At 40.9% G+C, this 27,792-nt stretch overlaps 1 protein-coding gene across 2 annotated transcripts; it reads right to left on the reverse strand.

The window, feature by feature from the left end:
* Positions 1–6: 6 nt before the first annotated feature.
* On the reverse strand, positions 7–27,792 carry adgrd2 (adhesion G protein-coupled receptor D2). Of its 2 annotated transcripts, none has more exons than XM_085786329.1 (25): positions 27,382–27,755; positions 27,160–27,217; positions 26,758–26,997; positions 26,026–26,655; positions 24,666–24,785; positions 24,393–24,487; positions 23,922–24,212; positions 21,222–21,333; positions 18,624–18,758; positions 18,142–18,250; positions 16,618–16,723; positions 16,370–16,425; positions 16,043–16,169; positions 15,830–15,933; positions 15,478–15,580; positions 14,421–14,574; positions 12,446–12,579; positions 11,640–11,755; positions 8,132–8,252; positions 3,482–3,523; positions 3,311–3,364; positions 3,043–3,190; positions 2,619–2,677; positions 2,496–2,526; positions 7–451 (listed from the first exon to the last, which is right to left on the reverse strand). In XM_085786329.1, exons 1-25 carry the CDS (start codon positions 27,424–27,426, stop codon positions 444–446), a joined length of 3,198 nt encoding a protein of 1,065 aa, XP_085642455.1. In that variant the 5' UTR covers positions 27,427–27,755; the 3' UTR covers positions 7–443. The 2 variants fall into 2 exon arrangements, with proteins under 2 accessions (XP_085642455.1, XP_085642454.1); XM_085786328.1 differs by having other exon boundaries at positions 312–451; positions 24,666–24,788; positions 27,382–27,792.

Genomic DNA, 27,792 nt, shown 5'->3' on the forward strand with positions numbered 1-27,792 from the left:
TGTAAATCTAGTCATACAAATACAGCCATTTACTTTTATTAGCTACTGCTGAGTTTTGTGCCTCCATCCCAGTACAACACAAGGAAATGAGTCCTGATAACAGAGAATAACAGACAAAAACTATGCGTTTACAGTTCTCATGAAGATATCTCTACTCATGAGCCTTTCACGTTGCTGTGACACAGTAGCGTGTCTCGTCTTTAGCTTTAGCTTCAGAAACAGGAAGCTAAAGTCAGTTCAGGCGACAATAACAATCAGATTATCTTCTGGACATTATAGATCTGAACTCAGAACAGAACAGTGACAGTGTAAGGAGGGGACGAGCTCACCGCTCCATCTTTCATCCACCTTCGTCTTCTTACAGCTCTTCCTTAAGTGGGATCGGTGTGTGTGTGTGTGTGTGTCCAGTATAAGTTACTGTCGGGATCCACTCCATTTGCAGTTCAACAACCTGCAATAAAATAAAACGAGGCATTAGCTATGGCTCCTGGCTTAAATCTGACATTTAATGTTTTTTTGCATCACAGGAGTGTGTTTGTGTTCAAAGGAGAAAACAAGAAGGGAGGGAAATGAAAGGCAGAGTGAGAGAGAGCAGGTGTTGGAGTGGTTAATGGCCGTCAACGTGAATAGCCGCTGCTGTCCATTCCTGATTAAGGGAATGAACTTCTCCTTTGTCTCGGCGGTCAACAATGAACACCCAGCAGCACTCAGAACACCATCCATCAGGCGTTCCTCACAGAGGGGCCAAACATTTAATGAAGCTATTACAAACTTCCTACTCCATGCCGCCATGGCAATTCAGAGCCAATGACAGTGACTTAACCCTCCGCAGACATTGGGGACCATCTGTTGTGTCCACACGCACATTCAAATCAACAAAAGACACAGAGGCGGGTTTTCACAGAGGCCTAATGCCTCAGGTAAATGAAGACAATCTGGGGAGAATAAAAAGCCGTTCCCTGATTCTTTCTTATATCTGCTGTGTGATCAGCGGCTGCTGATATTTGTTCAGACTGTAGCTACTGACACATGTTCCCAGTCACTGCAGTCTATAAAAAAATACTATTCTGTGTTTCCTCAAGTGAAAATTAGACACATTAAAAGGACCCAGTCATTCAACATGAAAAAACACCACCACCTCTGAACACTCCTGAGTGGTGACATTAACAAAAACATATGAGTTTGTTCATTCAGCCAATTTAAATGAGGAATTTCATAAAGCATAAATGCAAATACTTATTTTTCTTTTTATTTCATCCTCAAGGCTTTTTTCAAAATGCTCCATACATGGTGTGATTTAAATGTAGACAAAGAGGAAGCAGGTGAAGCTCAGATTACTCTTGACATGTAGTGGTTGAAGGTACACGGGCTACAAGAGAATGAGAATGAGCTGTGAAATATACAGGAAGTAAGGGTAAACAGGTAACAGCACAAGCTCATTTCAGTGGTGTGAATACATGTTATAAATTGTTATAAACCTTCTCACTGAACTTCTCTTTCTCCGTCCCTCTCCCCTGCTTCCTCTGCTTAGTGTATCTTATATTCAGTTATTCTTTTGCCTCCTTTTGGAATAATCTTTACATAGAATGAAAGTAGCTTATCTGCATTAATAGACACAAAGCTCAGTGTATTGGAAGTGCTCCCCCTTTTTCCCTGCAGTTCCTGAACAGTCCTGAAACCAAAATGGCTCAGTAGACTGATGCTCAGCACTGCACTGACCAGTGGTGGAAAAATAATCTGTCAGTCAGTCAGTCATTAAAATTTGTGACTGTACAACAAAGCAAGCAACATAAGCAAGTTTTACCTTACCTTACCTTTTAGGGCTAAACCGGCTGTTATAGTCCAACAAAAAAATTTGTAAGTATCAGTTTGTAACTCAACAACTCAACACTATATTGTAATTGTCATGATATGTCCACAAATGACTCTTTGGCCTTTGTATGATTTCCTGTTTTATTTTGAAATTTGTTATGGCCAATTACTCTTGCCTCCCATATGCATTTAATGCCGCCTTGGTTTGCTCCCACTAGTGAAAAAAGACCGACTGAAGAGGATCTCATGATTTATCTTGACATCATAAATTAGCCTGTGATTGTATCATCAATTGAAAAGTTTGGGTGTAAGGGTGTCACAACAAACGTGAACAGTAGAAAAAGTAGAAGAAGCTGTCAGGAGGACCCGTTGCTGTGGGGTTTTTGTCAACTGCTGTGGCTGTTTGCTATATTTCAATCACCATTGTTCTGAGCAGACAAAACAACGAATCACATAACACAATCGCACCACTTCACTATTGACTTTCTGCACTGCTTCGTGTGCAGAACAACACACTGAGTTCAGACACTTCAGGAGCTAACACTGCTAACTACACACACCAGACTCCTACCCACCATCCAGCTCTTCATCACATACAGAAACCTTCATTTTTCTCTAGTCTAGTTTTCTATTTGATGTGAAGCATGCCAAATGAGTAGTGTCCAGAGATGTCTGCACTATACCTGATGGTTTGAACCCAGTCAGCTGGACCACCTATGAAAATCAAAAACAAACATTCAGTCACATTCAATCAATGTGGTAAATGACAACACATTGTGCACTGACAATGCGGACATGCTACCTACTTGGTTTCCTGATGCTGGTTTCAATGAGAAACTCACAAAACTCTCCTTTCTGAAACTCTCTGCAAGACAAAAACGTACCCAATTGTATATAAAGCTGTTGTTTGGGACCAATACATTTGTTTATGCAAGGACACAAACATGAAGCAAATATAGACAAGAAACACAAAGCACAATACAAAGACAACCCAGAGACACAAAACACAAACAATATGAACGACAAAAGAACATTATGAGAATTCACAGAGAGAAATCTTTCGGTTCTCTCTTTAATTTCTTGATTTAATCAAACAGTGCTGTGTCTGTACAGCTGACTGCTGCCGAACCCAATGAAAACTAAGAGAATAACTGTTAGAAAGACTGTTACGGGGCAACAACCTTAACTCATTAAAATCACACAGGTTTTTTTTTTTCACCACCTTCCTACCATTTTTGATGACCAGGGATGTGGAGGTTGAACTGGGGGGTCCAGAGGTGTCACTGGTCTCGGGGCTGGATGGGGTTGGTGGACTGCGGCACCAGGATGTCATCGGAGCCCTTTGGGATGGCAGGAAGCTGGTTGGCTGGGAACAGTTCTGAAAATACATCACAGGTCAATGAGTTGTTACTACCCTACAAAACAGATTTGGTAAAACACACATGTATAAAGAGGGAATTTATTTTACTGATCAATGCTGAGTTTTTTACTCACTCACCGTGAAAGATAAGGCCTTTCTCTTTTCTTTGATCCTCTTTATGGCATTCCTCACCTAAATGGGAAACAGTGTTTACACCCACTGATTGGCAGCCTCACAAAGATACATTCTGATATTCTGCCAGAGCGGTGACAGGCTACGCCACTCACAATGGACTGAATGCCTTCTTACCTCACTGTTGTAAACAGCATACACCAAGAAGATGTACAAGCCCTGCAGAGAGGAGAGGGACACATAAGAAAGTAAATGTGAAAGATGTGCGGGAGAATAAACTCCATTTATGTGGCTTTTATTGGCAATATAGATCTTCATCAAATCCATTCAGTGCTCCATTCTGTCGCCTCAGTCAAATATCTCTTTTCTGTTGACCATCAAATAGAGAATTGCTAAATACCTCCTCCTCATGCTCTCAATCTGTGTGGGTTTCTACTCCCTTCTGGCACAAACTTCAGTTGGATTCATCAGGGCGTGGCATTCAGATCTCATCTGAACTGAATCCAGATTGGATTCATGCTTCACTGCAGTGGTGCAGGCTCGTACAGTTCTCAAAGTTATAGTTGGGGTAATTTAATGTGGAGTTGTGTGTGAGGTACTTATTTATAGTCAGTGTGCTACATGCAGTAACTTCAGATCAGCTCTGGGTGTTGACAAGCAGCAGAAGCTGAATGATGAGCTGCCGTGGATGGACGAGGCAGATCAATTATATACTATAGCCACTTTAAACATGGCCATGGGAAAAACTTATATTGAAGTGTTATTTTAAATATTTTCACCACTTTATCTGCTGTCAAACAGATCTTTCCTTTGGAACTTCCGTTTGTGGGCAGTCAAACTTCTGCATATTACTTCACAAAACAGTTGTCTGAGTTAAGTGTAGGTATGCTTGTGCATAGGGAAAAGTAGTTTTAATACATTGTGCAGATGTCCCTGTCCCTGCAGCTCATCACTCTGCCTCTGTGCCGGTCCTCCTGTTGTCTCTCTGAACTAGGAACTAAATCCCCATCTGAATCTACTGTTGGAGTGACCCAAAATAAACAAAGTTACAGGAGCCCTGAAAGCTGGTTTTGAAGCTTAGCTTCTGAATACAAGCTTGTTTGCATTCCTCTGTGGACTAAAGCTTTGATACTTCCACAGTACTAGAACCAATACCTGACATGTGGACATCTACCGTCATACTGTAACGAGACCCTTAAAGTCAGAATGACTTTGTAGTATCAAACTCAACCAGTCTTTCAAAATATATCAGATAAAAGATCTGCTCTTGCACAGCACTTGTCTAGTCTTGTCCTTATTTCTTATCTTTATTTATCACTCAAAGTGCTTTACACTACAAACCACATTCACACATTCACAGACATTCACAGCGCCCCTCATGTAGTGCTTCTACACTTCTACATACACGCATTGTTGGAACAGCCATCAGGCGTAATTTAAGAGTGGACACAAAGGCCAGAGGAGGACGGCAACTAGAGGACAGCCCATATAGTTGGCCACATACACAGCATCTTTCCACAAAAAGTCATATGTGCATTTTAGGATCATTATCCCCAGCTTGATCATATCTTCAGCCTAACAGAGGATAATTGTCTGTAATTGTTTGTTTGATGTTCGTTCAAAATGCTATTTTCAGTTACACACTACTACATACTAACGGTACAAAACGTTGACAGTGTTGACAATCAGGATATGAAAGACCAAGAGGGGAGCTGCTGATTGGGCAGAAGAGCAGATAGACTGATGGGTTCTTGCTGCTGTTGTTCGCTCTCTCTGCTGTTTGGGAGCAGATAGATGATAAAGGCAGTGATGTGAGTGGAGGTGAAGCTGGAGTAGATACTGTGTTCTGATTGTGTTTGGGCGATTGTGTTAACAATCAGAGTAAGTGTAATCACAGTCAGATACAGGGACCGTTATTGAAGGACACAATAATCCAACAGTGACTCCCTCTGAGTTTCACTGTTTGGATGTCTAGACAAGCTCTCTGGGCTACAGACAAACTTCCTGTGCTTAACGTGCCACCACAGTGATTGTTGATCAACTGTTGTGTCTTTCTTTGGAAAAACAACTTTGCTGAAGTTGCAGCTGCAAGGAAGCTTAACAAATTCCATTTAAATATTTGAAATTAGTAAATGCGTGACTTTTACTTTGCATGCATTTTAACATGACTTCAGATCAATACACTGAGAAATAAAACCCAGAAAGTGTCAGTTTTCTACTCTCTTTTTCCTTGCCCCATCTCCATCTCATATGTTTTTATGTTTATGCCTCAGCTGCAACAGCCAGTCCTTCTCGTACTACTCTCGTGGACACATCTCAGAAATGCCTTGATTCAAATTAGGCACAGATATTAATTTGGACTGAAGGATGAACTGATTAGAATTTGATCTTTTTTACAAATTATATAAGGTACGCCTTGAAGGCATTTCAATTCAATGACCTTTTGCCTCCTTTACAGAAAACATTAACATCCAAATTTGTAATGTAATGTAATTTGTACACAGTCCCATATGAAGTAAATCAACAAATAAATGACACAGTTGCCAGCTTCGAATCCATTCGAGAGAGCTGTGACTTTATGCAAAAGGACATTAGTGTTTTCATCCCAACATATATATTTCCATTCCATGATCTCTTAAGCTCTCTGGAGGAGTTTTTGAGGCTGTAAATCGTGTGCACAGCAGCTTATTATGACCCAGATTATGATGATTTGTTGGCGACTGCAGTAATTCACGTGCAAAAGGAGAAGTGTAATGAAGCTGGTGTTAGGAAGAGGATGGATGCAGAACTTTTAGGAATAACTTTATGACAAAGTTAACCATTGTGTCATTATTGTCATTACTTGAACTTTGATCTTTTTCTAAACTTAACCAAGCAGTGACTGTTTGTATAACTTCATAACTACTGTGATGAAGGTAGGTATAATAACCAAGGTTTGGTGTAAATGCTGCTGTAGGGACTATTTCAGAAGATCTGTGTGGTTCTTCAGGTTGGAGGAGTTGTTGACAGACTGTAGCCTCGCCCAGGTAAACCATCAGCACCTGCCACTGGCTGATACAGAAACGTGCCAGACAGAATTTGCTTCTGTCTGCCACGTTTCTGTATCAGTCAGTGTCAGGTGGAGGTCCGATCTGGAGGCCGATAACATCAGCACCAACATCGTAGCTGGGGGCTTCAGCCCTGCCTCAGCCAACTGGACCTCCACTCTATTTTCATAAGGCATATACTCTGAGACTGTGGCCCATTAAAAAAAAAGACTTTACTTGTGTGTGTTTAAAAAAAGAAATCAGCCCTGGTCCTGCATCATCCTTCTACCTCCATGAGGAAGAACTCCTACTGTGGTGTTATCTGCCCTCAGTCAGACACCGACAGTAAATCTAAATTAACTAGCCGCTCTCTGGGGGTCACTCAGAGGCTAGCTCATTTTGATTAACTAAAGACTGCAGAGGAGCATGGGAGAGAAGTGGACTGAAAGACAGAGAGAGGAGACGTACGGAACAAGTGCAAGACATAAAAATAACAGAGCCAGTGTATGGAAAAGTGGGCAGAGAGGGAAGAGAGAGGGAGAGAGGAAGTAAGCACTGCGTGTTATCAGGGGAGGAATGCTGAAGGTCACTGTGGTATGACCCGTTGTTCAAAGAACAGACACACTTAAAGGTGCGTGAATATACAGTCACAGCTATATAGCACAAATTGCAGATGAGCAGATAAAGACATCACACACTGTGACACACATGAGTGTTCATACTCATGCAAATACTCCATCAGTAGCTGCACAGGTCTGGGAAACATGCTTGTTCAACTCACTAATGGCTTATAGATTTAATATGAATCATTTCCTCCTGTCTGGTTTGCCCAGCTACTACCAATCCTGCCAACCAAATTACCACATGGACACAGAAATACATAAATGAATCAAAGCAGAAATGTAGAAATATAGAAATAAATAAAAGCAGAAGTGTTAAAATAAATAAATAAATACAGAAATAGCATTTTTCATTAACAAAAATCATTTATTCAGGCATTTAGTTATTTATTTCTGCATTCATTTATTTATCATTAAACAATTTCCGTCCTTCATATAAAACTCATTAGGTAGAACTTCAATAACTCTTGTGAAATATTGTCATGGTCCCATGGGGGCAGTAGCTTACGCAAACCATACTCGGGCAATCTAGGTATTATTGATGTTGCTACATTCTACTGGCACAACATTAAGTGCTTAAGAAGGTCATCAAGTGAATAAAAAATAAATGATATAATAATAAAATAAAAATCCAGTGCAGTACATTTATCTACAAGAGAAAGAGAGAGATGTAGTAAAGGGCTAAAGGGCCACAGGTCGTATCTGAAGCCAGACTGCTGCGGTCAGAAGCCTTTATGGATGTGCTCTACAAGCTGACATGAGGGTAACTTGGGCTCACTGCAGCTCTTTGACTTATGACTTTATTCTCTAACGTGTCAGCAGACTGATCATCGCAGCACAAAATCTTATGCACCTCGAATTAATCTTATGTGATGTGTGTGTGTTTGATGTTTTTCCTTTTACCATGAAGTTTACGGTATTTACGTACATGCTCTTTTTTTCAAGACCGAACACATGCTGAAAAATGTGCAGCAGCGCCTGTCGCCACAAAATCTACTGATGTAACTGAAACACTGGCAGCAACTGATTCAAACTAATGGGCCAGGCCGAAAGCCAGTATAACAGAGCAAGAGCAAACTAACTCAGTTAAAGAACTGTAAACATACAGTAAATTGGACTCTAATAATCCAGAATGTGAAAACGTTATTACTAGATTTGAATATGAGAATGAGGTTGTTTACCTGGAAGGAATTGAGAACAATGAAGACATAGGCGACCACAACAGACAGATGGACCAGGACTCCACACAGCCAGGTCAGTCCCAGCACCGGCAGCAGGATGAGAACTGGACGAGTCACAGCCCTGCATCACACACACATATATAGAACAGTTATACATGAATCAGAAATGTATATTGCTGGTGCATGAATACAATACATATTCTACGATACATATGCACAAGAAATACATTGAAGAGACCAGCGAAACCAAACTTCACACAGTGCTGTGGCACCATTTGATTGGTGAGTACTACGCAGGAGTATAGGCAGACAGAAGGACCCAGCAAAGTGGAGTTTTCAAGGTATTTTGATGACATTTTCTTCTCGAATATTTCCTCCTTGAATCCACATCAAACATCACTGCACAGCTATAGATTTTACGCCTACCACAGTCATACTCCTGTTCCTTTGCAATCATCCTTTCAATGATCCTGGTGCTTATACGGCCAATAACCATTTCATGGGGCAAGGCAGAAAAGGTTGCCTTTGTTCAAACCACCATTGTTGTCACACTGCTGCACCTGGGTAGAGAGATTGAGTTTTCAGACTGCACTGTGTCTGCAAGGACAAAGCCAGCACTCAAAATAAAAGGGAAGAGAAGGCTCTTCCCTTTTATTTTTGAAAGTCGTTTTCCCTCTAATCTCCTGAATTCACATAACACTCTTGAGCTGGCAGAGACATCTACTTTCAGGCCGTTTATGAGGGAATGAAGAGACGTGGTGAGAGGGGGAATGGCGTTGTGGAATTTTCATAAGACAAAATGTGTGAATAGAAATTTTGGATGGAAGAAGAGAGAGCTGCTGCATGTTTGGTTGAAGGACTTTTTACCTGAATATGAAGAGACCCTCGCGTCTCCTCAGCCATAACATATATTAGTAACACCTACCTATTTCTAGCGTACTGACCTATGTATTAACCTCTGAAAGTGCACATTAGCACCGACAGAAAAATGTCCCTAGTGTGCAGACGTCTTCACTTACTTGTAACACTCACAACTGATGCTAAGTACGACATGAAGGAGACTTGGAAGACTTTATGTGACGCGTGTATCATCAGGTTGTCATTCGGTGCATTAATAGGCTGGTTAATCTAAATTTCTCACTTCCTTCCTGAGGTATCTCATTACAGATGATTTTCGGATTTATTTGTCCAGGTGTTGAGATTTCTGACCCCTATCAAAATGCCATGGAAGTGAATGAGCTTTCATTTGTATGTTACATTTTTTTTTTTTTTTTTTTACATCAGCATCTCTTCCCAGAGTAATTGTTTCTACTGTTCAGGACGCTTCCCATCAATGGTTTGATGGACTCAATAGAAACTAGTGCCTCACAGTGAAGGTCTGCCCTCTGTCAAGAGTAATGTGGTCTTTGGGAATGTGGGTGAACTGAGCCGTTAATGTCGGTGCATACAGTAATTTAAAATGTTCTGCCAGAAATAATCACGTGGCATCCGTGGCAACGCTCCTCGAAATCTCACAAGCTTGCATACAGGTATACTGTAGCACAATTACTAGAAATATGTGTGTGTAGCCTACTATCAGCCCGTAACCATAGCAACGTAAACAGGCCTGACACATTGAAAAGGCAAATAATGTTATGCTTGCTGCTCAGCCTCTGACTGGCTGGCATAGTATGTATGTAAAGGAAACAGAGGAAACAAGGCTGTCAGTGTTCAAAGGACGACGCTGTGATAATCTACATTTTCTTATTGTCAACAAATCTTAAGAGAAAAACAAATCCAACAATGAGTGTTTTTGGTTTTTTTTTGCAGACAAGGATTGTGTATGTATTCCTCGAAGCAGATGGAGCTCCTCTGTTTCCACTGAAACACGTCAGTGTGACTCAGTGTTGCACTGGACAACATGTTCCTTCATCAGTTTGCTGCTGAAAATAGTTATCAGCACCATAGGAGCAATACAATGCACAAATATTATGCACGATATAATGTCAAAATATTAAGATAAGATGGATTCAACATATTGAAGTATTGTTGGATCATCGAGGTTGTTGTCTTCATCAGCTTTGCCCTGTTGCTTCCTTCAGTATCAGTTGTTCAGGAGTTGCTGTACCCGTACAGACCTGAAAGATGCGTGCTCCACTTCAAGATTGGGGTGTATAAAAAACAAGCTTCACCTGTATGCTGGCTCAGACTATGTACCAACATTTTAATGATGGGGGAAATTGGCAATGCAGATGGTAAACTGAAGTCAGATTAAATGTAAGGGCCCTAATATATTTAATTAACAATTACAGATATCCACACACATGCATACAGCTGTGTATTGATCAGCATGTAGGATTTTAGTTTTCATATAATTTTGAACGTGCCTAATCTGTTGTTAATTAAGTTGTATTTATGTATTTATCAGTATTCTTTTTAATATTACTGCTGTATGTTTCTCATCAACCAATTACTGTTGGTCTTTCAAGCACATCAGCCAGTCTCACTTTTATCTCAGGAGTTTCACTTTTCCTTTTTGTGTCAGCAGCAAAATTATGTTTCTCTGATTCTGTTCGAGGACACAGAACATTTTAGAACAGCTGCTATTGCTTGCTTGGCCCAGTAACTTCAGATCCAGAGCTACACTGACTAAAATTCTTCGTCTGGTTCAAATAGCCTTTATTACTTTTATACAGCTGAAAAACACAAAAGTGTTTAAAAAACGGCATATGGCTTAACAATAGATAAAAGTCAACTCTGAACTTCTAAGAGACACATAACACTGACATAAAACTATATATGCATGTTTTAGTTGGCAAATAAGAGAAAGTAGTACAAACTGCACTGTCCAACTTTTTAAAGAAATAACTGGAGCTTTTCAAAACATGAGATTCAGCTGGTATGAACTGGTTTAACAGGGCAGAACTGCTTTCAACAAGCCACAAAACAAAGATGAAAGATACACCTCAATCATTTAAAGTTAGAATCTGAACTCAGCACTTCTGGACGGGTCCTACAACACAGAAAGATATCTGAATTTACTGAACAGCAGAACCCGGATGTGCCCTACACACACATGCATGCACGCACACACACACACACACACACACACACACACACACACACACACACACACACACACACACACACACACACACACACACACACACACACACACACACACACACACACACACACACACACACACACAGTTGTGTTGGGACCAGGTGTTAAGCTGATAAGCCCAGACAACTCCCACAGCAGACTCCCGGACATAAACTCCCATTCTCTCACACTGCCTGTATTGACTATTGCTGGCTCCACCAAGAAAGGATCAACAAGTGTGTATGTGTGAGTGAGCAGGAGAGAGGGAGGGAGAGAGGGAAAGAGGGAGAGAGAGAGGGAGAGAGGGAGCGTGGGCATACAAGAGAAAAAAGACTCATGAAAGAGAGAACAAAAAAAGCAGGAGGAGTGAGAGACAGAGAGAGAGAAAATGGCAGAGAGAGGCAAAGAAGCCATTGTATCTCACCAGGTGAGGTCAAAGGTCTGCATCTTTGATGCCGAGCTTGGACTGAGCATCTTAGCACGGCGACGAGCACTGGAAACGGTCACCATGACAACCCGACACAGCACAACTGCATTGACCTGCAGGCAGAGGACAACAGCATCAACATGGCCTCCAGCAAACAGGAGACGTGCCGCTGCAGATCCACTTAGCCTCCAGCTCACATGTAGAGGAGGGAAAGTTTAGCCTCCTGCTCAGGCTGCGGGAAATCAGTTTTCAGTGATGTGCATTACTTCTTTTTTTTACTTGCTCTCTGCCTCTTCCTCTAAACCAGGACCAAGTCAAATACAGAGAAAATATGGATAGGGAAATGCAAAAGCTCATCTTCATCTCGAGACTTGCTCCTATGTTTTTACTGAAGTCTAGAACTATGTCCCTCATTTAGTCATCCCATTGAAATCCACTGTGTTCACTGAATCCTTGAGGTGTTATAAAGATGTTAAATGAGTTTCTTTCATGATAAAACATTTGTAAAATCATTGTCGGATATTTTTCCCTCATCTTCTTCTCTGCCTTTTGCTACATCACTTGCTAACTCGACTGAAGGTGGATGAGTTGGTGAGGATCAAAACAATGTGAGTGCTCGAGCAGGTGCAGACGCAGCTGTTTGTGCCGGATTCAAACAAAAAAGAGACCCTGCTTATCAAATTGTCACCATATGAATTATCACACTATGGTTATTATTGTCCCATTCTTTACCTTGACCTCCTTTAAACGTTTGAAAATAAACTAATGTAAAAGATTATGACAAGTCAACACAGACTGCATACCGCCAAGACAAATATAACAGGTCCCACAAAGGCCCAGATGGTGTCGGTCTTCACGTTGAGCCAGCAGTGGTCCTCTGCCTTGTACTTGTCCACTGATATTGCCAGCGTTACACTGACTATCAGAACAGGCAGTCCTGAAAAACAATCCAGAAACAAAAGATGAAGTGTGGACATAGTATGTTTTAAAATATTCATGCAGAGGTGACAGTATTAAACAGTATTTAGTCTGCTGTGTTCACTCTGTCTATTTAGTCTGAAGGGGAACAACGGGAGCTGTGAGGAACATCTGAGTGTCTGTGCTGCGGATTCACACACTGTTCTCAGCGTGTGACACACACACTCACACTCACACTCACACTCACACTCAAACATGGGTTTGGGAAGGTGAACAGTAGCAGCTGCAGGGTTTTTTTAACTGGGTTAAGGTTGCAGGGGGGCAGAACATCACCGCACATATATACACAACAGCTAATATATTTGCCAATAACTTGTGTGAACAAGCAAGAACAAGTGTCAGAATCTCAAGCTCCACTAGCAACCCCAAGAGGCTCTGGTGTTCATTGCACTCCTCATTGTAAAAGGGCAAACAATGTACAATTTACATGATTAAAGACAGAACATGTATCAGAACAGGAACCAAGAGTTATAAAATGATAGGGGTGTTCCTTCAGAATTGACACATTTTAACATGTCTGGGCAGAGGTTAAGATGCTTTGAATGTAATTAAGTCGTGACAAAGATTCCTGAATAGCCTAAGAATTCACATTTCACTGCATTATCTAAACTGCAGGCCACCAGCAGGCACTGACTGTCATGATGTCAGGAAGACTGTGGACTCAAACGTCAGACAGAAGTTTGAATTTGAAATAAAAAACTGTCTGGTGCTGTAATAAAGCATGGGGAAGATACTGGAATATAGAATTTACAAAATATCACTGTCAACTGTGATCAATCATTCTGTTGAATTAAGAATGGCATTATGCATTAAGAAATATATACATACTATATATACTGTATATAGCTCTATAGAAAGTGTGGATCATGGAAATACTGATTAACTGGTTAGGATGCTGTCAATCACACATAATAACAAAAAAAATCATTAATAATAAATTGAGTAAAAAAGGAAATACATTATTACATTATTTTCACTTGTAAATTGGTGTAGCTATGAAAAATTAGACCCAATTTTTAAACATTGCTAAATAGAAAGTACTGTGTGATGTGTGACTAAATAACATTAATTCCTTCTCAAAAATCAAACATTTTAATAGAAGACACTGTAGAGAAATAAACATTAAGATTCAGTGTGTCTAATCTAGTCTAATCTAATCTAGTACAGCTGACTGTTCTCCTAGTAAAAGTCAGCTTCACTCTCAGTATATTTTACAACTGAGGTCATCATCTTTTGCTAAACACATAAGTGTAAATGTGAGATTATTGATGTGTCCTTCAACCACACTGTGCTGTAGCACCGTTATACTTCCTCCTCTTCTCTCTTTGACAGTCGACTGAAAACTTTTTCTCCTGTGTTTACTGTTGCTCTTTATGACTGAAAGGAAATTGCTGTGTTGAACATTTGTTTTTATGTTTTTATGTAAATGACACACCAACAGTTTGATGTTTAAAAAAAACACACACACACAAACACACACACACACACTAAATAGATGCAGAGAGTAAAATGTGACACATTCTGTTAGGATGGATAATCCACTAACCAAACAACTCCACTAAAAGTAAAAGCTGATTCTGACAATTATTAAATAAGATAATTAGGAAGAAAAGCCTGATTCCTGTATGTTTTACATGAAGGCAAATCTGGTAACTATGTTTTCAGCAAAAGCTGATGCCAAGGTCAATTATCATGATGTAAAAAGAATGTGTGTGTTGCGTACATTTTGAACCAAGGTAAAGACGTTGTGTGATGTACTGTAAGTTTTGATGTAACTCAACCACAAATCACTGAGCTTACCCCAGCCGATGACATAGTAGAGCTTCATCCTACGGTCCTCACTGATGTTGACGGACACCACTTTGCTCCAGAGAAGAAGGCCTTCGACCAGCATCCAGGAGAAGGAGGCCATGAAGAAGAGGTGGAGAAGTGCTGTCACCATGAAGCACGCTGCCTGCAGGTTTGGAAACATAAAACATAAGGATATTAGCAAGCCAAGCAATACAAACTATCCAATGGCAGTGGTAGGGTTGGACTAATAAGCAGCTCTCAGTGTCTGCTACTCCTGACTTCTTTAGCTTGTTAATGAGATGATTAGCTGGTAAATGAATGAGCTTTGGGCTACCCTTCAAGCAAGACACCAAGATGTCCAGGAGGTAACAGGACTGAATGGTTACCAGCCACCAAACCATCATACACCAAAGTCTTGGCTCCACATAGCCTCCTCCTCTGTCCAGTTTTTGACTTAGCTAGAAATTTGGTGGGGTCAGGCACTGCCAAGATGATGACAGCAGAGCAGCTCACTCTGAGCTTCAAAACCATTATTAACAGTCTATGATGGAAAGAGGGGACCGGTCACCACACTAATATTTCTCTGCAGGCTCATTGCTATGAGCAAAACACAGACATTTAATCAATTAGTGATATAAAACCATTGATTAAAAGGTTCTATACCCAACACATGACACCAGAGTGTTTCTCGCATAAATCATCTCAAGGTCAGTTTCCATTCAGTTGACAATAGCTTTCCTCATAATTTGTGAAGATTGTATGAATATTAAATACAATAACCTTCTCCCTCATTTTGTAGCTGCATGGACTGTGGTCAATTCATTATTGTTGCTGAAATATGCAATACATATACATATACATTCTATATGCTTCAGGAATCTTATTCTGCCTTCTGCATTCACATTTATTTTCTCTGGGAAATGCATGTTCTAGGTATTATCATTGTTCACGTTATTGTTGTTATTGTTATAATTGACCCTATTGTTAATATTATTATTGTTGTTATTATAATAGATTAGTGGTTATGCACCTGAAATCTACAAATGTGTCACGTGTGAAATCTCACCTCATTGACAGAAGCCCAATCGCTGCACATCAACAGCAGCTCAGCGATGGCCAGAGAAATGATCAGGTTCTTGTGGACGGTGGTGCGGTCCGATTTTGGGACACTGCACAATTAAGGAAGGACAAACACTTGCATAAGTGTGAGCACACAGCCTGAATATATGAGTGAGGATCTCACGGTAGTGTTGACAGTTTTTCAAAAAATGTTTCACAAATGCAGTGCTATTCACATTTCTACAGAGCACAATGTTCTGTTTTTTTTCCCCATTTATTGAAGTGAATCTGGCAGAGTTTTATGAAATGCTTTTCACCCTCTGCGCTTTACAGCGTGCACTCTGACGTTTGTGACTCACCCCACAGCGATGAAGAGGATGAAGGTGAAGAGGAGGCCACACAGAGACACTCCACAGCCGATGAACGTCAGCACCTGCAGAGCATTTTCGCTCTCTGGACTCCACTGACACACACACACACACACACATGCACACAGAGCGTGAGCTGTAAATAGCAGCATAGGCCGTAAATGAAAGCCTACACAAAAAACACAGTGATAATTTGAATGTTACCTGGGCTTCATAAACTTGCAGCAATAATGCAAAATTGGTGGTGTGGTTGCAGTGGCACACGGTGTATCCATATTCTTTGGACACCGCCTCACAGCCTCTGGTATTCCACCACCCACCAGCCTCCGGACTAAGCAGACACAAACAGCGCATACTTACATATCTGCATATACACAGGAACGCTGAGAATGAAAATATTTTCCCATCTAAAAGTTTTGCAGCATTTATCACATTTTTGTGATGAAACAGGTGAGATAACTGTGGCATTACAGAGGAATCCGAGACCTCCACACTGGCTGTGCTTTTTCAAAAATATTCCTTGGTACATACGTGAGATCAAAATCCCAGAAGGCACACACTGGATCATACACAGTACCGATGGGAATCTGCAGGACATATAGAATACATGATGAAAATGGATATCATATTAACAAATAAGTGGTGGGGACAGCAATGGGAGTTTCAAAGAGCTATCAAAGAGCAGAAAGGACTCGCCACACTGTAGGAGCTCTCAAATATACAAACATTTATTGGAGGACTATAAAAAGGACAAAAAAAAAAAGTTTCAAAGAGCTAACCTGTACTCTGTGCTGGAGCTGGAAGCGAACTGCTGTGCTGACTGGCTGGTCGTCTCCCAGCGCAGTGGTGGATATGACTGAGGAGCCCAGGACTGTGCCCACATACCTGGTTATGTACAGATTCATCTTTATTGTACAGATTTATCTTTGAACAAAGAAAAAAGCTCACGCACATCCAAAGTGTAGCCAGGAGCTGAGTCCAGGGAGGTAAGCGACAAATAGCATGCTCCCAAAGTATACAAAAATGTATTAGAGGACTACATAAAATAGAGAAAATGGCAACATTTCGAGCGTTAAGCTCTTAGATTTATCTTTACCATGACAATGGACACAAGGGGAAAACTGCAAACCTACATATAGACTAAGCTTTGCTCCAAAAAATAAAGAAAACATATTTTTGACATTTTTCTTACCACAGTGACATAATATGTGTTGCATTACTCGAAGGCTTCGAAATATTTTTTTTCTAAAAACAGTCCTTTGATCTGTTCAAACTTAGCACAAGTTCTATTAACCTTCTGTCAAAGGGTAATTATTGTAGTAGGTTCACACCATCTTTTATGAGATTTTACGGTTTTAGCTTATGTGAGCATTTGCGAACAGGTTAGCAAAAAGTCAGTTTCACACCCAAGACCCAAAGACATTGAGCAAGTTATTCAAGATAGATTTGATAATGGATAAATAGTATGAAGTCTGAAAAAAACCCTTTCCATTTATCAAACCAATATGAGACATAAATACTAGAGTTCTTCATTTGGGTGTATTTTTTGAAGATGTGCCCTCAAGTTCGCTTTTTGTTTACATCCTATGCTAGGCTAACTGTATCTTACATAGCGTTTATGTAGCCTGATTACAATTTTGCAGACTTAATCCCCAAAATTCCCAAATCCAAAGAGGTCCTTTTATATTTTTAGATTGTTTAGTTTGCGGCAGAGTTTGGTTGTGAATATAATAATCACCAAGATTTGTTGTTGAATCATTAATTTGTCTTAGCCTGAACTATCTTTTTATTTTCGTGTGAATCCTGTTAATGCAGCACATTCAGCAGCCCAGGCTGGTGAGATAAAAGCTGTGGAAGTGCTGCTTTGTTTTCCCCAAATTTCTTATTCATTTGCACAATCAATTGTTGTTTTTTTTTCAGAGAAGTTGTTAATCACCCACTTTTACAACAAAGCTAAATTGACAACAGCTAGATGCAATATGGATGAGAAGATTGCAATGTTTATGTGGTTGTTTTATGCATTTATAGTACATGTTTTAAAATGGAAGTAGTTTTCTTCATGTCAGCTCTTATGGTGTATATGAATGTGTTTTCCTCTTCCATGACACTCAGCTATCTCCGCCACCGCAGGTAAACATGTGTAGGCATGATTATTATGTTAGTGCTTATGTCAGTTACCGGAGCCCACAAGTCCTTTACTGACTGTAATGCAATATCTGGAGTGAAAAGATATCTCATGACATGGATGAAAAAAGAATGAAAAAAGAAAAGAATATAGAAAATCCCCTAAAACATCCATTTACCTCTGGGTGCCGTCTGTGACTGTAGGAGCCATACTGATGTTCTCCTCAGAGCTGAAACGGGGACGCAGAGAGCCGTACCACGTGTTGACCAACGTGAGCTTCTTGAAGCCTGAACATTCAACAAAACAAAGAGATGGAGCTTTCTTCAGTTTGCACCAGACAGTTAAATAAAACAGTACCAAGGGAAATGTAGTTCATTTAGGATCATGTATTGTTTAAGCTGAATAGTTGTTGCAAAACCCAACAATGCGCCTCCATCTCCACTTCACTGCGAGACCTTGGAGTGTAAGTAGGTGAATGCATGCTGCATTCACACGTCTGTCGTTAGTACATTGTAAACTGCATTCATTGGCAAGACTTAGGTTAATAAAATGTGTCTTCTCTCTGCAAACACTCAGCAAAGTGATAGACTAGTCTGAATAAGTGTCTGCTGTGTCCGTGTAAGTAGAGGAAGGTGATTGTGTCTTGCAGCAATTTCCTACCGTTGTTATGGAGATCCTGTATCTTCTGATGTGGGACTGAAATACAGTCTAGGTTGGTGTGTTCCTCTGTGTCAGGCCCACAGAAGCCCAGGCCTCTGGATCCTTCCTGCAGGGTGTGCTGCTGCACCTCCAGTTCTTCAGAAGGAACAACAGCAGAGAACACAGTGTACTGTTCCTTTTTTCTGAATAAAGTTCCTTAAATGCACTAAAGCAATAACTTTTGCTTCACGATGTCTCAATAAAAAACAAAAAGATGACATTGGGAGACCTTATGGATTAGCATGGGGTCGAGAGAGTCGCTGTCCTCACCATCATTAACAATTTGCATTGTAGATTCTTAACTGCACTTTGTAACAGTATGAACATCACCGTACCTAAGCAGAGTGACGGTAGCTGCCAATCAGACAAAGACAAAGATTTTTAAGAAAATCCTTTCATGCAAAGCTCCTCCAGACAGGCTGATTACAATATGTTTAATTTTCATTTGTCATTTAAACCTTACATGATATTAGAAAAATGTTTTTTTAACTGCAAATCATAGTAGTCAAATATCATGTCAACGCATCCTGCTACAATCCTAATTAACAGCTGACTGGGTTCTTTCAACAAACATACTGGTACCTAGACAGTATTTAAACCCTGGAATACAGCTATTGCTCCTACCATGCAATCTGAGGATGAAGACTGGGGAGCTTGGAAAAGTAGTAAGGGGAAATAGAATTGCTGCCTTGGAGATTTTGATGCTCACAATCCCTTTATGCAGCAAAACTAACTCTTCTCTTAAAATTGAAATTGATACAATACCTTAAACTAATGTGCATTATACCCGTTTTCTTGGCATACTGCTTGATGAATCTTTGTCCTGGAAACCTCATATTAGAGCCATAACCACCAAGATGGCCAAAAGCATTGGAATACTTCGTAAAATTCGTCTCATGATCAACACTGAGGTTGCCATTATGTTATATTATGCAATGGTTTATCCATATAAATTATTGTAACATCATTTGGGCCAGCACTTACCAAACTAAGCTCAAGCCCATATACCAGCTTCAGAAAAGAGCAGTAAGAATAATAAGCTGTGCTTATCAAAGACATTCTTCACAGCCTCTATTCCTTCAGTCGGGTATCCTCAGTGTTTATCAAGTGAATCATCTTCAGATTGGTTTATTTGTTTATGGTTCCCTAAAACAAACTCCTTCCATCATCTTTTCATTATATATTTGCATACAACTATCAATTTCACACCTATTCCACACGTAACTCTTGTCACCTTAGAACCCAATACTGCTGTACCTCTCAATCACAGTTCTGTATACTTTATCGTGGACCAAGAATATGGAATTTATTACCTGTACATTTTTTTGATTTATCTTTACAACAATTTAGGAGAGCACTAAAGTCTCTCCTGCTAACCAGCCAATACTTTCCACATGGCCTGCCTATCTAAACTGGGATTATTTTATATTTCTTATCATATGTTTATCAAGCTTTTTGTATTGCATTGTACAATGTTAAATCATGTTAAACCATGTTTGTATTTATTATGTATGAACGACTTTTGTACCTCACAAATGTATGCTCATTAGCTCAGAACTGTAGTCGGAGAATGCCACCCTACAAGCCCCTGGAGGGTTTTTTGGCATTCCCCTTCACATTGTTTTGGATTTATGTTATATCTTTTTTAACTTTGATATGTGAAAATAAACAAACAAACAAACAAAACAAACAAACAAATGAATGGAACAATATTGTAGAAAATATGCTGCATTGATATTTGTTTGTGATTGGTGGTTTGTATAATAAATCTCTGAAATTTTGGTTTTCAATTTGAGTATGTTTCTATAACAGCTATTTTTAGATCATTAGTTACTATGTAATAATGTTTCCCGTGCAGGCCCATCCACTGGTGGGAAACCACAGACAGAAATCTCTGTCTGATCGACCTTGGTACTGTATACGTCTCCTCACCAACCCTATGTAAGAGGGAAAACTAGCATACCTAACAAAGCGTCATGTTATCCAAGCAGCTATAATTATAAAAGGCTGCTGAGAGAAACAGTCATTTGGTGGCAACACGGTCTATATTTCTGGATTCATTCGTTCTTGAGAAACCAAATCCTGCAAGGGTGACGGGTGGATAGCGTGGGCAGGGCTTCAGGGGATGGCTAAGAGCAGTGACAGCTTTGTAGGGACATCAGAAAGTGACAGAAGTCCTGATGGCTGGTTTTAAAGTCTCTTAAAAAAGGCTGTGTGCATTTCTCAGTGGACTGAGGCTTTAATACTTTCACTAATATTTTATTTAATTAAAATAGAATCTACTCTACGCTGTTTTTGTTCAGCAGTTGATCATTTTGTCTTCATGTTAAGGTATTTTCACCTGTTAATTACTAGCAACCATAATGATTCAGAATAGAGGCTGCTGTAAAGCAGACAAATTTAAGCTAGGAAATGCATTGTGTCAGAGTGCCCTCAGACTGGAGTGTATGGCAAATGTGTGTGTGTGTGTGTGTGTGTGTGAGAGAGAGTGTGTGTGTGTGTGTGTGTGTGTGTGAGAGAGTGTGAGTGTGTGAGAGAGAGGGAGAGAGAAAGACTCACTTATATTGGGGCTGTAAATGGTCAGGTGATCAGTGTCTGCCATTAGGCGAGGGCTCAGGCTGGTCACCATCCGGTCAATACTCTTGACCACGTCCATGGGGCCATTCACCACCTAAAACACACAAAGTGGAGGCGTCTCAGCAGCAGTGTTCACCCAAACTGCCCCGTTGAGCATGACCGTCAAAGCTAAAGAGGTACATTTCAAAATGACTATTCATATGTTGCATGAGAAATCGCTTTCAGTGCCATAAACTGTTTGCCACACAGAGTCCACATTCAGTTTGGCTGGAGTGGGAGTGGGCCTATAATGCATGGTACAATCGTGGATTTTTGCCATTGTCTGCTTTGAAACCCCTCAATCTGAATTCAATACGTCCATCCGAGAGCTGAGCCTTGGAAACAGAGTCGGGAGCACAGCGAGGTAGGTTTGTGGATGAGTACAGCCACAGTTTGTCAGAGTGCTGCTCATCCATTGAGTCTGGGCTGAGGTGGCCTTGGAGCACTGAGAGGCTTGGGGGTAGGGTGGGAGGGTGGGAGGGTGGGGAGGGGGAGTCTACCACAAGGCGCAACTCCATACACATCCACTCTACACATATTGATATTGCAGAGGCAGAGGTGACAAAAATATAAAGATTGTGTTGTATGATTTGGGCAGAACAGAAAGTTTCAACAGTCCACTGGATCAGAGCAGGTTCTGCTCAGAAACTGAACAATTAATCTATAACTCAATCAACAGGCAGGTACCATGTTTTCAGCTCTGTTCTGTGATTCTTGTGGTGACAACGATCCATGTGCTGATGATGAGCTCCAATAAAACCTTATCTATGGAGACACACTGCCCTCTAGTGCTTGGGAGCTGAAATAGCACCTATCCATCTATCCATCTATCTATCTATGACCCTGCTTCTATCCATCTATTTTTATTGATCATAACCCTGCTTCTTGATCCCCTGACCATAACATACTGTACTATAGATTAAATCTTTATTTGGGCTGCACTTTTAATCAAGCAGACACATTCAATATCCAAATCACAGGAGCTGAAATTTCTTTTCAAAGAGGTAAAATGTGTCACACCATTGCTGTGCATGGTTAGCACCGTAAGGATTGTGTTACAACAGAGATGACCTGGTCTACAAATCAAATTCTCCATTGGTAAATGGGCATGTTTGTTTTATACAAGACCAACCAAATAACATAATCGTTATTTTTATGTTTTATTTTTCCCTGTGAAAATAAAAGATGGAAAAAAAAAAACAGTCAGTCCAACTGAGCAATATGATGTTTTTTGCATATCAGCCCTGGTATTAATATAAAAAATGTTGAAAATATGAATGAAAATATTGAATAATAGACAATTACTCAATATTTTAATTCATATTCTCAACATTTTCTTATTTTAAGATGAATGCAGAGCAGGGAATCTATCTGGGTTGTTTGCATCGCTGGCACTGGGAGCCACCCCACTTTTCATTCAGCAATCAAGGTAAAGAATTAAAAGATTTAGAGTCATTTCCATGTGGCATCTGCTGTGAGAACTTGTACCTCAGTAATTCTTTTTAATTGGGTCTCACAAGCTTCCTCTAAAATAGACTTCTTCTTTTTTTTAATCACAATTACGGTGTCAAGGTTGAAAAAATACATTGGATTACAGTTTTTCTCCTTTGGTTTGGCTCATTTCTTTAAACAGAAATTACATTCTCAAAATAACATGGACAAACCTCCAAACCACTTGGCAACTGTTCACAACAGAATTGAATTTGTCATTCATTTCATCAAATTGCAAATGTCTTAGAACATCTATGCAAATGATTCAGTCCATGTAGCCAACAGTTAGCAGCACAATTTCCAAGTAAATAGATCTTGTTGATCTAAACTGATTGTTGATTTCTCATTCTAATGGTTGTTCTCTCCAAAACATGTCAGCATCATTACATTGTATAAGTCATCACATGCACAATAATCTGTTCAATTGCCAAAATTAGTCAAGGACATAATACTGTGTATACCATATATTTATTTACAGCACTGTATGGCTGCATATAATATGCCTTGTGTTTTGTTTATGCGTTTATATCACAGTATATTATGCTGTATACAGTTTCTTTTTACCCTGATGTATAGACGTTACTTTATGTGTATGAATAAAAATAGTTACAATTTCCTTGGCAGTATGAGCGCAATGTGTGATCTCAAACCTTTTCTTTCAGTTTATACACAATTGTATTACGTATTATTGTATTGCTAAACAAAAAATAACTAGTACAGTAACCATTGTCAATGAAGGACTGGGCTCAGACTGAGAGGTGGACATGAGGGATATTTCAATGGTCCTCTGCCATAGTGACAAAACATCTAAACATTTTGACTTGCAGTGCTATTTTGGCGGCACTGACTATTTATATGAGAAAGGAATTTAGTTTTGATACGAGTGAACTGTTTTGGGAGAGATATGTGCTTTTGCAAGTGAGCTATGGTGTTGTGCTGAACTGTAAGACTGTTTTGCCAAGAGATCTAAAAGTTTTGAGAACGTAATTTCTGTTTCAAGAAATGAGCCAAACCAATGGAGACTCAAAGACAATGGTGTCTTTGAGTCTAAATGATCTGCCACATCTGAGGTTGATACTATCACAAAAAATGAAAAAAATCTTTATGCATCCAGTGTCTGAAATGTGCACACAGAGCAGCCACATACAGTACCTCTCTAATGGCCAACCACTTGGCAGCGCTGTCTTCACTGATGATGCTGTCGGCCACGCTGACAAAGTGCTGGCTGAGCTCTTGGACGCTCTCCTGGCTCTGGTTGGTGGCATCAGCTGACGGCTGTGAGGGGACATCAGCAGCCAGAGACAGCAGCTGGATGAGGGACACCATGTCTGCTGGCTGCAGTCCCTCCTGCTGGGTGTCCTCCAAGGCCTGAACGGAGACGTCCAGCAGGGCGGACGCTTGGGAGAGGCTGGTCAGTGCTGATGGCTGCTGACCCAGCACAGCCTGAGAGGGGCAGAGATACTAGGGTCAACTAAAACTATTTTTTTTGTACGGCCGTCCTCCATCTCTTCTGTGATGAATATTTTATTACATTTGAACTGAAGACATACAGAAAGTGTAAAGACGTGAATTCCTGACGGATGTGGAATAAAGAAGGGAAGTGGAGATTCATGGCTCATCTACCTGGGTTTTGTTGGAAATCTTCATCAGATGGTTCATGAAGGCAGTAGGCTGAGACCTCTGAGAATCACTCATCTGCTTCATCTTCAGGTAACGCTCTGTGCCAAAGACAATGTGACATCAGGGGAAATGACTGTGTCAGCAGCATGCATGTGTGTGTGTTTGTATGGCATCACTTTAAACGAGCTGCACCAACATACTCCATCCAGACTTCATGATTATTATCAACAATTAAACCAGACAAGCCTGTTGCTGTGGACAGTGTGTGAGTCTCACCTCTGCTGCTCCTGCAGATGAACTGCAGTGGATCAGAGCAGTCAGCCTGTCTGAACTGTGGACGCTGATCAGACCAGCTCTGCAGACTCCTGCAGCCCTGCAGCTCCATCTGCTGGTGCGCTGCTGCCCACACATCCACGTAATGCAATCCACACACATGTGAAGCGACACACAAGATGAGTCAGTTTGTTTACATCATGCGCTGTAGACAACAAAACAGATGTCCACTCCAACAAACATATGTTTCCATGGATACTAGATACAGTGAGATAAGCTGTGGGCCATGTTTGCTCACATATAGGAAAATTAAGTGTTGCAAATAGTCTATTTTAAGTTCTTCTTTGTTCTGAATCATTGATGGACTGACAATCCTCACTCATCGTTGGCTGAAGGACTTCTTTTCTCTCTGCTTTCTGAGTAGATGTGTGAAGGTTGATTTGCAGTGGTGTTATCATGTCAGAGTTTTCAGAGCTGACTGATACCAAGCTCACATTTTTGTCTGATCTGAGTTTCACATTTTAGGTACAAAATGACAGTTTTTGGATGTTGACATCTGATGATTCTATTGTTTCTATCTGGCTTAAAGGGACAACGAGGAGTTTCTATTCGGTTATAAAAACGTCTCACGTTAATGTGGATGAATCTACGTTACCCACACTTGTTAATGGGCCCATTTTCGATAAATATATCGTTTTGTCTCTATCGTTATTTTGTTATTATTAGTGGTGGCGGAAATGCTGGTCGAGCCGACCAGCGTTTCTTTACTTTCGGTTTCGTGGCGAGTCATGAGAATAACGCAGCCGTATTGCCGCTTATGGTCGGAACTACGACGGTATGTGAACCTCTTTGAACCTCTGACTTTAATTATTGATGAATGAAAACATGAGTCCGTCTTGCGCCGGTCAAAGAATTTTACGGTGCGCGCGGAGGCTCATAAAGGTAGTGTGAAAACGCTTCGCTTTTCCAAAACTCCTCGTTGTCCCTTTAAAAGATGACAACCATTGGTCCAATGAAAGGTATGAGCAGTGACATGAAGGTCAAACTGTAAGTGAGCACATCTGAAACATTACTAATCCCCCAGTCTGGGGAAAACTGAGTACAAAACTACAAACAAAATCTGAATCGGGAAGAGATCGGATGTGGTTAACTGTCACGATGTGATGATGATAGTTTGAGCAAATTTTTGTTTGCCTTCCAAATATCTTTGGCTAACCTGGGGTCTGTTTACACCCTGTCTGTAGCATCTTCAGTGTGTTCATAAATCCCATCTTTCTTGAAGATCCCTTTGTTGAAGCCTTTTGGAAAAATTGTGAAAGGGATCACTGAAATGGCACTGAGCATGCACAGAGGGTGATCTTACCTGGGCAAAACAGCTGCGCCTGCACCTCTTTCACCACTGGGTGGCGGCTCAGCTGGTCTAGGTTCCAGCTGAAAAGCGCTTCCTGGGTCACAGGTGAACATGCGTTGAGGGCACTAACATGCCTCATTTCCAGAGACGTACTCCAAACGTTCAGGTCGGTGATGGTTCCAAAAAACGGCTCTGTAAAATTCCCTCCGAAAGAATCTTGGTCCTGACCCAGAATAAATATCCCGTCTCCATGGATATCCCTAGAAGTGTCTGTGCTTGAGCCTGTGTCCTTCATGTCCCCGTCCACATAGATAGCCCAGTGACCGCCGCTGCTGCGCCACGTGACGCAGATGTGATGCCAGGCTCCATCGTTGGGGAAGGACGCCTTGTACGGCAGGTGTTTCCCATGGATGATGAGCGCCAGCAGGATGCGTTCCCGCATGTCCACTTGGCCTCGCAGCTGGAACTCGTTGGTGAAGACGGGTGCAGCGTAGGAGAAGATGGTGGACACCTCATTCCACTCTGTGTCCCACTGCACTCGAACACACACACTGACAGACGACAGCGCAGGGAAGGACATGTTGACCCGAGCAAAACCCTCACGGGAGTCCTTTGGGAAGTTTAGAGCTGAGAACTGAACATCTACATGAGAACAGAAGAACAAATCAGTGATTAAATCGCACATTTCACATAGTTTTGTATTCCTTCACTTTCTTTATAATATGAGGTGCTGGTTGTACTCACACTGCTTTGCCAGGGCCACAGGTTTGGAGGCTCCTTTGCTGGGATCACTGACCCAGATTGGTGACTGAAGACCAGTCTGCTGAAGCAGCTCAAAGGCCCCCTCCTGGTCCTCTGACTGGTCCAGGTTGGCGAGGGAGCTGAACTGGCCTCTGCAAAAACTGTCAGCCCTGGAAAAGGCCAGAGAGTCATTGACCAGCTGGAAGGCCGAGTGAGACGTTAAATGGACCAGACTGGATTGTCCTGGGTGTCAGATGCACAAAAAAAGCAGAGCATTATGAATTAAAATACAATAAAGCATCAATCGTATCATGATTCTTAAAATGGATTAAGTTACAGATCATGGAGGCCAGTGTTACGAACTTGAACAACTGGCCACTAAATGGTCACCAGAGAGTGTCTCACCATGTGAGCCCTCCACCTCGTCTGGCCCAGCATGTGTTGGCTCACTCTCACATACCACCTACAAGAAAGCAGTGACATTTACTTTATTATTACAAGAGCTGTGCAGCACATTTAACACTAGCAGCATCCAAAAGCTGAGGTTTAGTAGAAAATAGTTGTGTAACATATGATGATTTTGAGAAGATAAACAGTCAACAAACAGGAAGATGATAAAGTTGTTACCATAAATGAAAGGAATATGAGTCCAGCACACAGGGCTCCAGTCATTTCTGAGTCAGTGTCGTCCAGCTGATATAAGCCACTCAAACTACAGGAAATAATACTTCCACTAGATCCAGATGTAGGCTACTTCTTGTTCGTAAAAGATCTGTACTGCCGTCCTCAATAGGTTATTTCCAGTGTGTGTCCGGACTCCTGGTTGCTCTCTACTCAGTTGTACAATTTTCATTTTCCTCCAAAGCAGCAGAAAAGTCCCTTCATGTCATCTGGGGATAAACTTCACACTCCGGAGACAATCGAACCAAATCCAGTCCAGACTCCTCATCCAGTGCATCTGCCCCAACGTCCAGCGTATCCATCAGAGTCTCTGGTCTCCTGACTGGGAGACAGCCAGCAATCCTAGTGTGTCTGTCC

Source organism: Trachurus japonicus, chromosome 9 (genome assembly GCF_045865225.1).
Source record: "Trachurus japonicus isolate A0001 chromosome 9, Traja_1.0".
NCBI classification, from domain to species: Eukaryota; Metazoa; Chordata; class Actinopteri; order Carangiformes; family Carangidae; genus Trachurus; species Trachurus japonicus.

What these genes read in the sequence shown, in the direction of transcription:
- adgrd2 (XM_085786328.1), bottom strand. Translation starts at nt 27,426, where the DNA reads ATGACTGGAGCCCTGTGTGCTGGACTCATATTCCTTTCATTTATG. An exon ending in GAAAGGCCTTATCTTTCACG is followed by an intron (nt 3,191 to 3,310) that starts GTGAGTGAGTAA and finishes ATGTATTTTCAG; the next exon opens with AACTGTTCCCAGCCAACCAG. An exon ending in ATCCCTGGTCATCAAAAATG is followed by an intron (nt 2,678 to 3,042) that starts GTAGGAAGGTGG and finishes TTTGTCTTGCAG; the next exon opens with AGAGTTTCAGAAAGGAGAGT.